Genomic DNA, 16,346 nt, shown 5'->3' on the forward strand with positions numbered 1-16,346 from the left:
CAGCTTCTTCTTTCAAGAATATAATCGATCAATGTTTTTCAAAGCTTTGCAATGAAGAAACCCTAATGATCTAAATGAACACGACTTGTTCACGATTAAATGCAATCTAAATATCTTCCTCTACTCCAACCACTCTTCCGACTCCATCTTCCTTCCACACAGACACCACCTCCCCCAGGTACGAGCATATCAATCATGAATCTGTCGTCCCATCTCCACCGTCAAACTTCATCCGGACGGTCCACGCTTCGTCCGACGAGGGGCACTCCCGTAAATAAGCTCACGTCTAGGGGTGCAATTCCAGCCTGAGATCCGTCGCAGTCGGTATCTAGAAGCTACAGATCATCCAATCAGCACGTGACAGCTGGACAGCCAGAAGCCACCAAGCAATTTCCACGTCCCTTTCGCTCAATAATTAACCAAAAATAAATTACTTTAAGCTGCTAATTGCGGCTTTGAGGGGGACGCGTCGGCTATTTAAACCGGCGCAGCCCGACCATCCTCCTTCCCCCTTCGCCTCCCATCTCCGTTGCTCTGTTTCATTGAGGAGAAGTTCCCATCGCCCAGCGATCGGTTCCTCCTCTTTGTTCCGGTAAGCTTCACTTCCATGACTCGGGAAACGAGGTCGGTCGGAAGACCGTACTCTCTCTCTCTCTCTCTAGTCGTTCTTACAGAAACGGCAAAGAACTTTGGATCAGATACGGGTGAAGTAGATTGTGGTGTTTGGAATACCAACAGCTCCTTTTGGTGATCATTCGAACTGTTGATGACTCTGGTCTTATGTATCTGAAGCTTCTAATAGAGATCAAGATGGAGTACGAGGACCGGTGCCGGCAATCTCAGAGGGGTAAATATGATTGCCTCCTCTTCGGTAAGCGTTTGATTTGGCCGTTCACTTTGCGTTTCTGATCTTGGATCGGTTCTTCATCCTCCGCTGTTTTCCTACGTGCAGATCTTGATGACACCCTCTACCCGTTGAGTTCCGGAATCGCAATCCAGTGCCGAAACAACATTGGAGGTACGGCAGCTGTCTCTTTTAGTTCATGGCTGCTTGCCTCTGTTGTTCTGACAGGAAGATTTCCTTCGATTTGCAGATTATTTGGTTGAGAAGCTTGGGATCGAGGAGAACAAGGTATCGGCCTTGTGTAATCTTCTGTACAAGAACTACGGCACGACGATGGCTGGCTTAAAGGTACGTTGCTCGTGTTTCATCTACGTCTTATTGTTCTTGTTGTCGTCATGCCAACCGGTCTACTTGTTTCGCAGGCCATTGGCTACGACTTCGACTATGACGATTACCACAGGTTTCGACTCTAAAACTTGCTGCGATTTCTGTGTCTCATGTTTCGTACTGATAGTTTGTGGTTTACCAGCTTCGTTCATGGAAGATTACCGCACGAGAATCTGAAGCCAGACCCTGTTCTCCGGCAACTCTTGCTGAGCCTTCCCATTCGCAAAGTCGTAAGTTCTTCCATTGTTCTACAAAAGCTTCCTCCGTCTCTCTGTCTCTCCAATTCATGGATCTTTCCGGCTGCGATCCAGGTGTTCACGAACGCCGATGAGGTCCATGCCGCGAAGGTGCTGAAGAAGCTGAGACTGGAAGACTGTTTCGAAGGAATCATATGCTTCGAGACTCTCAATCCACCATCCTCCTCCTCTGTGACAGAAACCTCGAGCCAGATCTTCGACATCGTCGAACACTTCGCTCGACCTGACACCGGAGGAATCGAACTGCCGAAGACTCCGATCCTCTGCAAGCCATCGCTCGAAGCCATGGAGTACGCCCTCAGGATCGCCAACATCGATCCCCAGAGAACCGTAAGACGCATCTACGTACGATATCGTCGCTCCTTGAATTCTGTGGCTGATACGATACATTTGTTTACGATGCGTTGCAGGTTTTCTTTGATGACAGCGTGCGGAACGTTCAATCAGGGAAACGCATTGGGCTGCACACTGTGCTGGTAAATCTCTTACCGCCGAATGCTTCATCTCTACCGAGGCATGTGTTTCTCATGGCCTGCTGATTCATGGACGCAGGTGGGCACTGCGCACAAAGTCAAAGGCGCCGACTACGCTTTGGAAAGCATCCATAACATCAGGGAAGCACTGCCCGGGCTGTGGGAGGAGGCCGAGAAATCTGACGGCATTAGGTACTCCAGCAAGGTCGCAATGGAAACATCGGTCACTGCTTAGCTCCTCCCCGTCGAGTTCATCCATCCATCCATCATCACTGTGACGAGGGGGAAAGGATTAATCTCCATAAACTGTTCCCATAATTTGTGGTTCGATTGTGTATGTCCAGAAATAAATGTTTTCCTGCAACACATTGTTGGCGTATTTGCTGTTCCTTTCATCGGTTTCCATGAAATACCACCAAAAAAGAAGAATAAATAATGCTGGAGAATGGTGTTCGGCCATCAGAATCTCAAGTACAAATTTGCTCTCCATGAATTCAACCGCAACTCCATCAATTATCACCACTCCTTCAACAGTGGTACTCTCTCATTGGCTTGTCAAGGAGAAAGCAACAGGGAGAACTGAACTGCTATGTTCTCCATCACCTAATCAATAATTCCACTAAAAGTCATCATGGAATGATATGATATACACACACAGATCATCTGCTGGTGTGCAGGTCCCCATCAGTCCCCCAAGTCAGTGATCATATCTCACACTCTTTGGAGGCATCCATCACACTCTGTGAACACAGAAAACGACCCCTGAACAAGAGAGCCAAATACAACTGCATCTTTTGCAGCAGTGTATTCCATGTTTCGGAACATGGTTGAAGTTGAATTCCTATGCTATAAAAGTTCAGTGGGGAAAGTTGCAGAAGCATATGTTGGATAACTAAAGGTGTGTGTGTGTGTGTGTGTGTGCTTGGCATGAATGATTTCCTCAACTCTCAGTGACCTAAAAAGGGTGGACTTTATTTCCAACATGTCACTCTCCACTTGTCTTTTCTTTCAGAGAAGCTACAGTTTACCTGTCACTTTTGCATCCATGGCTTCATAATTGTGTACGGCAATATCCATAGATTCTCCTTCCCATCGATGGAAAACATTAAATGATAATAATTTAGGAGACATAATTATTTATGAAAAGACAAGAATTTCTTTCAGGAAAATTATTAGGTTTTTCTTATGACATCTGTATTGTGGTTGCAATGAGTTTGGAATGCAAATTCTATACATGACATATTGGGGATCCCTTCATAATCAATCATCTCACCGTCATCTTTCTTATCAATATAAGCAAGGATGAACAATTTTGGAGTGACTTTTTTATGATGATTATAGGGTACCTCAAAAAATAGAATTTGTATTTGCTTTGGTCAAATCAATTTTCAGATAAAAAAATTGAAAATAAAATAAAATATTTTGAAGTGATAGACACATCAACTTATTGAATTTAAATCACAATCCAAAAAATACTTGAGGTGAAATTGATCACCTTATAGACTAATCTAAATCTTTTATATGAGATTAAACTGGAGGAGTTGGAGTTATCAATATAAATAAACACACCCCTCAAGTGAGAAGGTTTGATTCCAAGGCTGCACATGATATGGATGATGACTTGTTAGGCAGAGTCTGCAAGTGGTGATGGAACTATTGCAGGTGTTTGATCAAATGATTCATAGTGTACTCTACTACTTGGCTTCAGTGTTTGCAATGTTCAGTAGTAGTACATTGTACTACTACTTGTCCATCATACTGGCTGCAATGGATGGATGTTTGGTGTCCAATTCTCAATTATCTAACTTTAAAGCAAGAAATCATATCTTTGACCAACAATAACCTATAAAAACCTGATGGATGAATTTGCTTGATTAACAAAGATATCATTTTGAGAATTCTTTTCATGAAGAAATGAGATCCTTTCAAGTATGCACTTCACAATTTTCATATGTATACAAATAAAAACACTTGAGAGACTTAAAGAGTTTCCTTTCTTTAAAAGATTCAGAGTGGCTCCAGAGAATTTGTAGTAGTATACAAGAGGTTCTAGAGTTGAGTTAAAGCTAACAGAAAATAATTAGCTTACTTGCATGGATTATTATTACATAATAGAGAACATGATTTTTTATGGATTGTATTTTAGTTTATATTTTTATTTGTTATTGATTTGGTACCAAACCCTGAAACATAAATTAGATGATGGTGAATACATGCATTAATAAAAGAAAAAAAAATAGAGGCAGAATTTTGCAACCATGTAATTGATAAAGGAGTAAATAAAGAGCACAATAAATCTATTAGCTTGCATAGACAAAACAAAAAAAGAAAAAAGAAAAAAGTGCAGAAAATAATTAATAATAATTATAAAGATGATTTTTTTTTTAAAATTATAATAGAATAGTTTTTAATTTTTGAAATAATCAAAGGAGACTTATTTTTAATTTATTTTTCAATGTTGAATTTACCTTTTTGGGATCTTTAAATATCCAACCTTTCCAAGTTTAGAAATACTTTACTCTACCTTACACATTTTTATATAATATTTATGTTTCTCCAATTATCATGAAAATTTATATCTATCTCTTTCATTAACATTCTTCCAAAAAATATATAGTTAAACATAATTAGCTAATTACAGTTAATCTATGTTCATGTGAAAATATCTTACATACTTAAATTAATAAAAAATATTTTTTTGATAAGATTTTGAGATCGAATACTTAATCAAAACACTTTCGAAAAAAACAAAAAAATTAATTATAGCCAACATTAGTTAGATTAAATTATATATATATATATTGATACTTAAGACATCCCTAATATTCTTATAATAATCATAATAAATTTCTAAAGCATATCAAACATATCTAAAAATTTCATTAATAGTCAAAACGAAAATTGCTTGCATATTTTTAAATTTAGAGGGGTGATTACAAAAACTATATGTTTCAAGGGATATATTTGCAATGTTTTCATTACGTCAGCCAAAACGGAGGGCTTTGTTATCATTTCAGGAACTTAGGGGGCTTTTCGTTAATTTGACCGGGTTTCAACTCCTCCACGTTCTTATTCTCCGTTCGTTCTGCCGTGTCGACCCCTCGCTGTTTCCAACGCCGGGAGCAGCCAGGAGAAGGGGGCGCTAACTCGTGGATCCGTGCTCGCTTCGCGTGGATCCGAGCTTCGAAGTTGCAGATCCGCCGGCGGTGGGGCTCCGATCCATCCGACCTTCTTCTTCCGCTCGCGATTCGGGGATCCGTGGCTTTTGAGTTTGGATTAGGGTTGTCGTCATGGGTTCGAAAGATGAGAAGCCCGTGGGTGGTGGGTTCTTCTCCGCGATCACGTCGAGCGTTCGGAACTGGGGCAGCGCGATGCATAAATCCGTAAATGGGTACGAGTTTTCTCAAGATCTGTTGCCTCTTTACCTGAACATTTTCCTGAGTCTGTTTCTGTTAAATTGAACTGTTCTTGATGTGCTTGAAGGTGGCCGTATATTTCATGGGGGAGCTTGTCCATGTTGTCTAACTTTTTGTTCTTGAAGTATTGAGCTATAGACTCTGGATTTCTTTTGATGAATTATGTTTCATAAGGTGATTACTCTGTACTTGATATCAAAGAAGAGGTGATTGATGCTCATAAGTAAGTGATTTTTTACTTGTGTGGTGATGAAATGGAGTTGAGCCAGGGAAAAATGATACTTAAGTGCACAAGCAATAGAATAGTGAATTATTAGTAGAAAAAGTTCTTTGCACTTGAATAGTATTGTGGCGGCAAAATGTGGCTAAATCATCGCATTTTAACATCTTGTTTGTGGACCTATTTGAAGAACTTTATTGCATGGTTCGTATTATCGGTTTGTACTGGTGTATCGATTAGCTGTCGGTATGATATGTACTGAGCAGTACCGACATATAGTACATGAGAGCATATTAATGTATTACTTGTACCGGTCTCCTATCGAACCGGTATATACTGCTTGTACCGAGCGGTATGTCACGGTATGACAAACCTTACTTTATTATATCATGATATTATTAATTGATTTTATTTGAGAAAAATCTTTCCCGTTATCACGTTCAGGCCTAGAGAAACAGTAGAGTGTGCGTTGATTACTAGTCTTCCATTTGATAGGTTATAAATTCCACTGCTATTAGATCTTGCTTCCTTGTTGTTAACTGCTTATCATTGAGTAAATGATTGCTTGTGAGTAGCAAAAGGTTTCTATACTTTCATCTTCTTCCATCAACCCAGTTCCTACTACATTTTATTGTTGTCTGTTGGTACCAACCATTTGGCCTGGTAACCATATCAAAATAAGAAAAAACAATGTGGTTTAATATGTTTTGTGGCTTAATATTGGCTGTCTTTATTGCAATGCTGGGTTGGTTCTTGCATAAAAGATTCAAGTTTTTAGCTGTGTTGAATTAGTTACCGAACATAGCAAAAAATAATTTAATTGGTATGGCTCAGGCTATTGGGTTATGAAGGACTTGAAGTTATCAATCCTGATGGAGGCACTGAAGATGCAGAGGCAGAAGCCCAACGTGGAAGGTGGAAGCAAGAGGTATTGTTGTCTTTAGTTGTTATGCCAATTTTCATAATTCAGCTTTGCCATTAATTTCTGGACACATGTATTCTAAATTTGCTTAAGACTGGAATGAAAGAGTTCATAAAGAACACTCTGTTTTTTCCCATATATTTGTTTCCTTTATATGCAAAGCCAAACGTTATTGAAATGCCAGGCAAATAATTACTCTTACATCCTTTTTAACCATATATACTTATGGTGCATGCTTGTGAAGAAGTGTTTGACCTGGTGATCTTTTGGAAACCTTTTGTCATTGATATTAGTTACTCTGATTTGCCATTACTGCTTACAGAAACCTGATTTGTTCATGGAGATTGAATTTCCTTAACCATTGTAAGAAGACTTCAATTATCCATGTTATAAGTGATCCATTTGTATTATAATGGTTTTAGAGATAATAAAGAAGTGAACTTTATTCCAATACTGTAAACTAGGAGAATAGTTGCGACCATCAACATGTCCAATGTGATTACTTAACATTAATATTCCCCAAATGCTTTTTGTTGTTTACGTTGTTCCAAGGAGCAAAATTGTCTAATGGAGCAACTTGAAACATTTTTCAGACTCTGATTTTAAACATTCCTGGTTTCAGCCATAAATGCAGCCTTTTATTTTAGGAAAGCAACCTCAAATCTTTACTTGTAAGAGTAAGACTATGTATATTGACCCCTAGACCACTATTAGTTTGAAAATGATGCACCGGACAGCCATTTTCTTTTATATTAAGGTAATCAATCCATATATTTTACTAGTAGAGTTTAATTGTTATCTTGCATCAGCTGCCATGTCTTTTTATTATGACGATGATACATATCTCCTTTATTTTGGAAAATTTAGAAGGAAAAAAAATCATCTGCTTGGCTAAGTTCACCTTTTGTAATTTTGTTTTAAACTTAATCTGAAGAGACAAGTATATATGAGATAGTTGCTTTCTTTGTGGTTCCTAGATCTGTTAAAACAAAAATGCCAAGTTTATCTTTTTTGTTGCATCTATCACTTCTATGCATATACAAGGCATGGTTATTCTATCTCATTTATGGTCTCTTTTACTAATTTATAGGATCGAGATGGTTATTGGAAGATGATGCACAAATATATAGGCTCAGATGTGACATCAATGGTGACATTGCCTGTTATCATTTTTGAGCCAATGACAATGCTTCAGAAAATGGCTGAGGTTAGTGCTAATTTGGGCTTTAGCCGTTGTAATGAGTTTTCTATATCGTCATGTGTCAATCTGTACCCAAGGAGCCTTCTGCTTCTGCTTCTCATTTAAAGTTGTTAATTTCCAGTGACATACACCCCTTTTTCTTTTGGCAAGAATCTCGCTAGCTGTGTTTTCTTCTTGTATCTCTAGCTTCTGAATTACATCTATTTGTTGCAAGATCTAGCCATCTGCCATGTGATGTAACTTTGTACCAAGTGAAGCTTTTATCTGATTAGCTGTTGGCAACACATTCATCTGAAGAAAAATGTTATATGTACAAACTTGATCAACTTTTCCTATTAGATAAAGGTTCTTGGCTTTAGTTTTTAGTTTCAGATCAACTTTGGGAGTACAAACTTGATCAACTTATACCCTTGTTTAATCAAGGAAGTAGATTTTTAGTTTGCTAGATTTAAAACAATGTAACTTTCTTTCAATTGTGAATGTCTGTTATATCAATAATACATGTTGCAGTTGAAAAATTATCTTGAGAAGTGACAGTTAAGGCTTCTGCTACATTCTTTTTAGTAATTGCAATTTGAACATCATGGTTTAGAGTTCATTTTGTGGATGCTACATAGTGTTACGGACGGTCGTCGCGCACCCGCAACAACTCCGTTCAACGAACTGTTCGTCGCTCACATCCACCTGTATAGCTTCTTGGCAGCATGTTTTGCCTTGGTTTTGAGTCATTTTGCTTGTAAAAATGTAAGTTCGAACAAGTTGCAGCGTTACCAAGCGATCGCTCACCGAACCGAGTAAAATAGCCTCAAAACAGCCCAAAACAGCTCCGTTTTCATGTGCCACTGGTTGTTTTCTGCAGTCCGCCTCCGCTCACCAAAACGTCAACCATCTCAGCCTCTTTAAACCCCCCGGGTGGCACAGGGCTGGATGGGGCTTCGGTATAGTATCGGGTGTTGAACAACCTTTCGCAAGTTCGCACGTTACCTTGACGGGAACTTGTTGTCGCGTCCGGCACCCGGTGAGCAACTGTTTGTGGACTTGCAGCTGTTCGTTCAACCCTCTAAAGTCCTTGATTTCCCCCTCTCCCTCTTTTCTCTTGTGCACGCAAGGTGTTCGCTGAATTGCTTGTAAAGCTTTTCCTTTTCGCGAGATGTCGGGACTTGTCCGTCGCTCGTTCTTTCGAACTAATCAACTTTCTCTTTTATAGGTCCTTCGGGACCTGCGAGAGGTTGCAAGTGGGCTGATCTTTGCGGAGCAATATTGCAAGGGCGAAGCGCGACTTAGGTAACGCAAGCTAAGTTCGCGTCTTTGCCACAAGGGTGCCTCGCGACTTAGGCAACGCAAGCTAAGTTTGCGTCTTGGCCGCAAGGGTGCCTCACGCCTTAGGCAATTCCAGCTAAGGCCGTGACAATAGGTCATGGTCACATTTGAGATCTCTTTTTCATTTTCTGCTGTCAATTGTCATAATCTGTCTTTGTTTGATTTTTTAGATTTGGCTAGTTGTCTTTCACCCGGAAATAGGCAATGGACACATACACATTCACAAAGTAGAAATCATGAACTTAATTATTCTGGCTCTCAATCAATATTGGTCAGCAAAAGTGCTAATTCGAAGGAGAATTTCATGACTAGTTGGCATTATAAAATTATCGATAAAGGGGTGTCAGTACTCCCATTTTGATCCTTTGCCACTAATAAAATCAAATGTAGGCAGAGAGATTGATTTTTGAGACCTAAAGTGAGAGGAATTATCATGATTCATTTAAAGTTATTTTGTTCGGACATTCTTATCCATGATGTAAATTTTTTGTCATTTTCATTCTGACTCCTTTTGCATATGCCTTTAATATGCCAGGGATGATCTTACAATATGAATCTCTCTCTCTCTCTCTCACTCACTCACTCACTCACACACACTATGTATCTGTTTATCGATCCATGTCGTTCCCACTTACTGACCCTGATCACCAGTTGAATTCTAAATTAGTGACAAGAACCCCTTATGCATGTGTGGAGACTTTTGTCTTGGAGTACTAATATGCTGTTAACTTCCACAGAGTGCTTAATCCTTCCATTGCAATATAGCCTTCTAGACTTGCTCCATGCCTGCCCTATTCCATTCGAGGGCTACTTCTGCATATACCAATGCTGTGAATGTTTTCCATATTTCATGGGGAATTTGGCAAAAGAATGGTCCATCCCTCATTTGGCAGATAACTAAATCTGGGTATGTTTGCACATAGGATGTTAGAAACCAGGGACTTTCTGGACTTAAAGCAAGGTTCGCAATACCGTACCGTACCGGAGTTTCGACCTGCGCTCGGTACCGGTACAGTACGGTATACCGCTCGGTACACCCAGGTGTACCGAGCGGTATATTCAGGCGTGCCGAGCACTGTAGCAGTGCTATACTGCTACAGTACTGCTACAGTACCAGACCGGTAACAGGCAATCCGCGTACCGGAAGCCTGTCGGACCAGTACGTACCGCCCGTACCGGGCGGTACGGACCGGTACTGCAAACCATGACTTAAAGCACACATGTTGGATAACCATGAAAGCACACACTTAACCAGTGTATATGTGCAAATTTTAAGAGAAATCTCCTTCCATCATTTGCCTATTGCATTTTTCAGACTCTACATTTTTGGGATAGCATTAACAGAACAGAATATGGTATTTCCTCATATATCTGTCTCATACATGTTCTTTATGATATGGGAGATGCTGTTCATGATGTGCATATCTTAATAAATTCAATATTTGTTTCAGTTAATGGAGTATTGCCACTTGTTAGATCTGGCAGATGAATGTGAGGACCCCTACATGCGGTTAGTTTATGCTTGTAAGTATATTTTTCCATCTTTTATATGTTGACTTTGTTGTATGCATAGTTTGATGCAAAGCTTGGTTGTCCTTTCCAGCCTCTTGGGCAATTTCTATCTATTTTGCCTATCAACGAACATGGAAACCTTTTAATCCTATCCTTGGAGAGACTTATGAAATGGCTAATCATGGTGGTCTGACATTCATTGCAGAGCAGGTTGGTTGTTTCTATGCTGCTCCATTTGCTCAGAATTTCAGTTGAGCACTAATCTTTAGTTTTTCACTTGTTCAACATATGCTTCCTGTTTGAGAGTACTGATAGCTCTTGTTCTTTCTGTTTCCTGACTCATGCATCATCATACTTTCAGGTTAGTCATCATCCACCAATGAGTGCTGCACACGCAGAGAATGAACATTTTACTTATGATATCACCTCAAAATTGAAAACAAAATTCTTAGGAAACTCGTTGGAAATTTATCCAGTTGGAAGGTGGGCTATTCCAGAACTAACGCTTGAAGAGTGCAGTTTCTATCTTAATTATTATTTTTTGATGCATAATCAAGAAATATCTTTTTTCTTAACCACCAACACTTTATAAATAATGTAACTTGTTTTGATCTTATAAGCTGGCTTGTTTGTGAATTTGGAACAGTTTCCTGAAATAAGAAGCTGGTTTGCATGTGATGCAGGACAAGGGTGAAGCTAAAGAAAGATGGTGTTATCTTGGATTTGGTGCCTCCTCCCACAAAGGTTAATAACCTTATATTTGGGCGCACATGGGTTGACTCACCTGGGGAGATGATTATGACAAACTTGACAACTGGGGACAAAGTTGTGTTATATTTCCAACCATGTGGTTGGTTTGGGTATGGTTCATTAATCTAATCCATTTGAATTATCATAGGTTATTGTTGTATGATTTTCTTTGTTACAACAGCATTAGTGATCCTTCCGCACTAATGGAAGGTAAAACGATTGCCAGCTTTTAACCTTGGAGTTGTATGGATTTTCTTGTTCTGTTTCTTTTTTTATTCTTCATTCTAGTATCTACGTGGTTGCTTATTGATTTTATCTGCTGCATTTTTTTAAAGCACATCTCGCTGAATGTACTGACAGGGCTGGGCGGTACGAAGTGGATGGATATGTATATAGTGCAGAAGAAGAACCTAAAATATTGATGACAGGAAAATGGAATGAGTCAATGAGTTGCCAGCCCTGTGATCAAGAAGGAGAACCCTTGCCGGGCACTGAACTAAAAGAGGTCCATATCAGTCTTCTATGAAATAGCTACATTCACGGAAGCAAGTATATTAGGGTTTGTGGAAATAGCTACGTTCTTCTAAAATAAATTTTTTGTTTAGAAAAAATTTCAATATATCATGTGCTATTGATTTAATTATATTCCCTCTAATGTAAAAGTAGTGAAACAGTTATTTGCAAGGAGCTATTTGACTAGGTTGTTCCATTATTTGGAACAGAAGCATAACAATTGGGCAGATGCTTGAATATGCCTAGAGCTTACTAGGTCATAGAGGTTTGGTGAAAAATTAGCTGGTCCCTTTCGTAAGAACTAAAACATTTGCTAGTTTTTGATACTGGTTCGTTTGAGTATGGTCATCCTTACACTATCCAAAACAACAGTTTACATGAGCCAACTTGTTAAGTAGGTTAGGTGACGAGCAGTGATATGGAAGGAATTAATTTTGGTAAGAAAAGAAGCAACACATAATAGAATGTAAACTATATGGGGAAACACTAGTGTAGATTATACAATGCCATGAGAACATATAAGTATTGAAATCTTAACCATATCAAGATATTCAAATTTATGTTGCATTCAAACTGAAGGTGCCAAATAGGCTTGGTAAAGGTCTTGGCTGTCACTATCAAGTTCTGGGACTGCTCCTTCATGGACCTGGCTGACGAGGTCTAGTGTCATGGAAATAGATTCTCTGCTTGCAAGGTTGGGGCTGTTAAATTGACTTATCCCACATCCTGCATTAGTAGGAGCTTTGTGCACACTGTGCTTCATTTTTATAACCCTGAATTGCTTGCCTTACATTTAAATATAATATCAATCAATAGCCAAAATAATGTATCATCTAGGTGTTTTCAGTGGATGATTATTGCAGATGACTTATGTGATGATTATGATCAATACATTGGTGAATGATTAATTGGTTATTTCACGATTTTGACAAAAAAGTCTGTGAATATTGTTGTACATATCTCGGGTCCTGTTCATGAATTACAATGATATTACTTTTACATTTTTAATATCCGATTACTACTGATGAAAATATTTCATGTCATTTAATTTTGCTACATCTTTTTAGATTGCGTTCATTGCTTATTATTTCCTGTTAGTTTGTTGTAATACTAGTGGCCGAGGAATTATTTTTCAGTCACTGATGAGTTATGCTTTCTTTTCTTTTTCTGTATTTTGAAGGTATGGAGAGTTGCTGCCACCCCAGAAAAGGACAAATTCCAGTACACATATTTTGCACATAAGATAAACAGCTTTGACACAGCATCTAAAAAGTTGTTGGCATCAGACTCCCGATTGCGGCCTGACAGATATGCCCTCGAGAAAGGTGATATGTCCAAGGCTGGTGCAGAAAAGAGCAGGTGGGCACTTTTTAAGAACAAGCAAGTTAATTTTTCTACTTGCACGCACATTTCAAAATTTGATTCTCGGCAACTTTGACTTTCAGAAAATTAATCTTCTTTAGATAATATAGTATTGCATTGGAGTGTGCATTTTGGGTCTTTATTTTCTGTAGCTTTTCCAGAGGAAAGAGATTTTCATACTTTCCAGAGATTCCATCTTTTAATTTTTTTGTGTATGTTGTTGATGTTTTCAGCTTGGAGGAGCGGCAGCGAGCAGAGAAAAGAAATCGAGAGGTCCAGGGACATCAATTTACCCCAAGATGGTTCAACATGACAAGCGAAGTTACTCCTACACCTTGGGGTGATATAGAGGTATACGAATATAATGGTAGATACACAGAACACCGGGCTAGAATCGATAGCTCCGGTTCCATCGATGAGACTGATATCAACACCGTTGAGTTCAACCCATGGCAGTATGGTGATTTGTCTGCCCAATAAGGAATTTTCGCTTGGTACAAACATTGAACGCTTTTAAGAATGCATTTGGACGGGTGGTGGTATGAAAATTATTTCTAGTGTTTGTATGGTGGATAGCAAAACATTTATCTTTCCGTGGGGCCTTTGTGGATGTCATCAGTTTCATATGTTTTTGTATTGCTTACTCCTAGATGACTGAGCTCGTTTGCCTTTTAATGTAATGTTCCATAATACCTTGTTATAACCAGGGTTCCTAAATTCTTGAAGATGCCATTCCCTAACCTCTCTCCTCCTTTCTTGTGTTTGAGCCTGAAGTTGGAGAAACCTTGGGTACTGAAGTTTTCTTTGACTGCAAGTTTTCTTAGGTAGGAAAATTTTGTTGAACTTTTGCTCCTGTTATGTTCTCATTGTGTTTGAACCAGGGTTCTTGGCTGTTTTTGATGTTTGTATATGGTATGGTCCTAAAGTTGGAGAAACTAACTGACTCGTTCATTGGATGCTAGTATTCGTCGACCGTAAATTCTAGTAGGTTGTATGTCCAGTTCTTGGATTTGTTGATTACTTTGTTCTGTGTAGACTACACGATAAACACTTGGATCAACTCTGCTTCAACTCATAGCTGTTTTAACTTGTGAGTCGTGTCTTCTACAGGACGAAGGCAACTCATAAAAAGGAGAAGTGCGACCGAAGATGAGAACCCGAGCCACTTGGAGCGTCGCTGTCACCGACCGCCATCTTTATGACCTCACCTCCCATTGGCGGCATTTGTTCTGGGAACAAACAAACGGAATGGCAATGAGACCATTTGGGAGCGGCTGTCCCTGTCAGGACCTCCCTTTCCTCGAGTCTCATGAGCGTGTGAGGCTTTGCTCATTATGAATCGCAAAGATATTTTTCTCGTTACGATTTCAACTTCATCACTCGAATCATAGAGGAGCAGCAAAACATGTCAGGTCATGTACTCAACCTTTTTTTTTCTCGTCTAAACTTGTTTTCGATAGCTGGACTAATGCTTAATTAATTAAAATGTTTAAGAATCATCTAAGTCCCAACTGGTTTATTCATCCTAAAATTTTCCCTCACGCGCCTTTGTTCTCTCTCTGCTAGTCCACTTTTTGGCGTGCCTTGCGATTGGAGGCCGCGGTGGGGCCACCGGCACGGAAACATTTTCCACATCCAATCGTCGACGGTTGGCGGCTCTTCTTTAAAACTCGATCTGATCCATCTTTCTGTCACTCCACATTCCGAAGAACACACCGAAGGCGGCCGACACTCCCACCACAGGTGTGCCCGTTTACTGTGCGCGTAGAACGGCACCTGAGCCCTGGTTCTTCCTCCTTTCATTTTTATGTACGATGATGTTGGGACTATTTCGGAGCGCTATAAGCAGCCTACGCTTCAAAGCAGAACGAGCTTCTTGGAGCCCACCACAAGCTGCTTCACCCCATTGTCATCTCACGTCGACCATCCCGTGAAATTGATGTCTCGCCCCCATCAGATGTCCACCGCTCTGCAACCACCATGCGACAGTCGTCGTGCCACCTTCTGTGCTGTTGCTTAATGGTCGCTTTCTATTACGGTGCAAGCAGAAGGTATTACCAATACTCATGGATTTAAGTGCATCCTCCTAGGTCGCAATTCACGTCATGGAGTATGCATCCACTAGGCAGTAGTGTCGGAAGTAGACCTTCTTCTGTTGTCCCTCTCTCTAACCTCATGTCCACACCTACACGTGAAGCGACAAAGCTAAGTGACTGAGAAGCAATTTCACCCTTGAAACTTCACAGGGGTGATTTTGTGTCCACCTGAGCAGCTTTTCTGCGTCACATTTGCACTCGAGTCATCCATCGATAAACTCACCGCTACACTTCGAGCGTCGGACAAAGGGGTCATCGGAAAAGACGGAGACAACTGCCGGTTGCAGCACTTTTGATCCATCAAAGAGAGAACACGCGTAACCCCACACGTGTCGGTTTAACCGGTGAGACCGTGGGTGCAAGCGGCCTACCGTCACGGAAGCCGTCAACGGACTCCCGGTCACAATAAACCCCGGGCGTTCTCCCAGCCACACACGCCACCCACCCCATCCTTATCCCCCCACCAGACCCGACGCCGTTAACTCTCGTGGCTGTCTGGCCCGCCACGTGACCCCGAAAACCTTCACGGCGTCATTCCACCTCCAAACGGCGAAAGCAACGCCCCGTCACACCCCTTCTAAAAAAGAAAGTAATAACATTATCCTCCCCATTTTTCATTTAGTTATTTATTTATTGTGGATGAAATCAACAACCCACCCAACCGGATAACAGCATCCAAACACCAACCTCCCAGTGGAGTTCTGCCCTTTTCCACGTGGCATCGTTGATTCCCACGTGGCAATTCTTCATCTAAATGACCCCTCCAATTCGGAACATTTTAATTCAGCAACCAACAAAGCACTCCAAATGGTTAGCTAATCACAATTGTGCTTAGGCATCTTTTAATATAAGTCTGGTTTTATAGCCAGTGAAAAATGCTCGACCGTCGGTTGGTGGGATTAGAGACACGCGTAAGGAATCAGTGGGCAGGTAAGGGAGGGGGAGGAAACGGTCAAGCGGACGTAGGGGTGACCGGCTACAGGAGGTGGGGAATACCGGATGCGCCGGTGGGCGGGTTAGAAGTATAAAAGATGGGGTTTTAGGGAGAAAAAAGGGTGGTTTTGAGGGGTTTT

The 16,346-nt window shown here is 40.4% G+C and overlaps 2 protein-coding genes across 4 annotated transcripts; both read left to right on the top strand.

Moving 5' to 3' along the window:
* The first annotated feature begins 455 nt into the window (after positions 1–455).
* LOC135592458 (uncharacterized protein C24B11.05-like) lies at positions 456–2,327 on the top strand. Of its 3 annotated transcripts, none has more exons than XM_065081919.1 (9): positions 456–592; positions 793–871; positions 953–1,018; positions 1,095–1,192; positions 1,267–1,304; positions 1,374–1,461; positions 1,543–1,818; positions 1,899–1,964; positions 2,041–2,327. In XM_065081919.1, exons 2-9 carry the CDS (start codon positions 811–813, stop codon positions 2,194–2,196), a joined length of 849 nt encoding a protein of 282 aa, XP_064937991.1. In that variant the 5' UTR covers positions 456–592; positions 793–810; the 3' UTR covers positions 2,197–2,327. The 3 variants fall into 3 exon arrangements, with proteins under 3 accessions (XP_064937991.1, XP_064937992.1, XP_064937990.1); XM_065081920.1 differs by having other exon boundaries at positions 462–592; positions 699–871; positions 1,667–1,818; XM_065081918.1 differs by having other exon boundaries at positions 472–592; positions 699–871.
* Positions 2,328–5,045: 2,718 nt separating this feature from the next.
* Positions 5,046–13,902, top strand: LOC103996898 (oxysterol-binding protein-related protein 3A). Its single transcript, XM_009417955.3, has 10 exons — positions 5,046–5,352; positions 6,432–6,525; positions 7,610–7,726; positions 10,492–10,564; positions 10,644–10,762; positions 10,914–11,035; positions 11,236–11,412; positions 11,663–11,807; positions 12,996–13,174; positions 13,411–13,902. Exons 1-10 carry the CDS (start codon positions 5,252–5,254, stop codon positions 13,655–13,657), a joined length of 1,374 nt encoding a protein of 457 aa, XP_009416230.2. The 5' UTR covers positions 5,046–5,251; the 3' UTR covers positions 13,658–13,902.
* Positions 13,903–16,346: the final 2,444 nt, after the last annotated feature.

This window comes from Musa acuminata, chromosome BXJ1-9 (assembly GCF_036884655.1).
Source record: "Musa acuminata AAA Group cultivar baxijiao chromosome BXJ1-9, Cavendish_Baxijiao_AAA, whole genome shotgun sequence".
In the NCBI taxonomy this organism is placed as follows: Eukaryota; Viridiplantae; Streptophyta; class Magnoliopsida; order Zingiberales; family Musaceae; genus Musa; species Musa acuminata.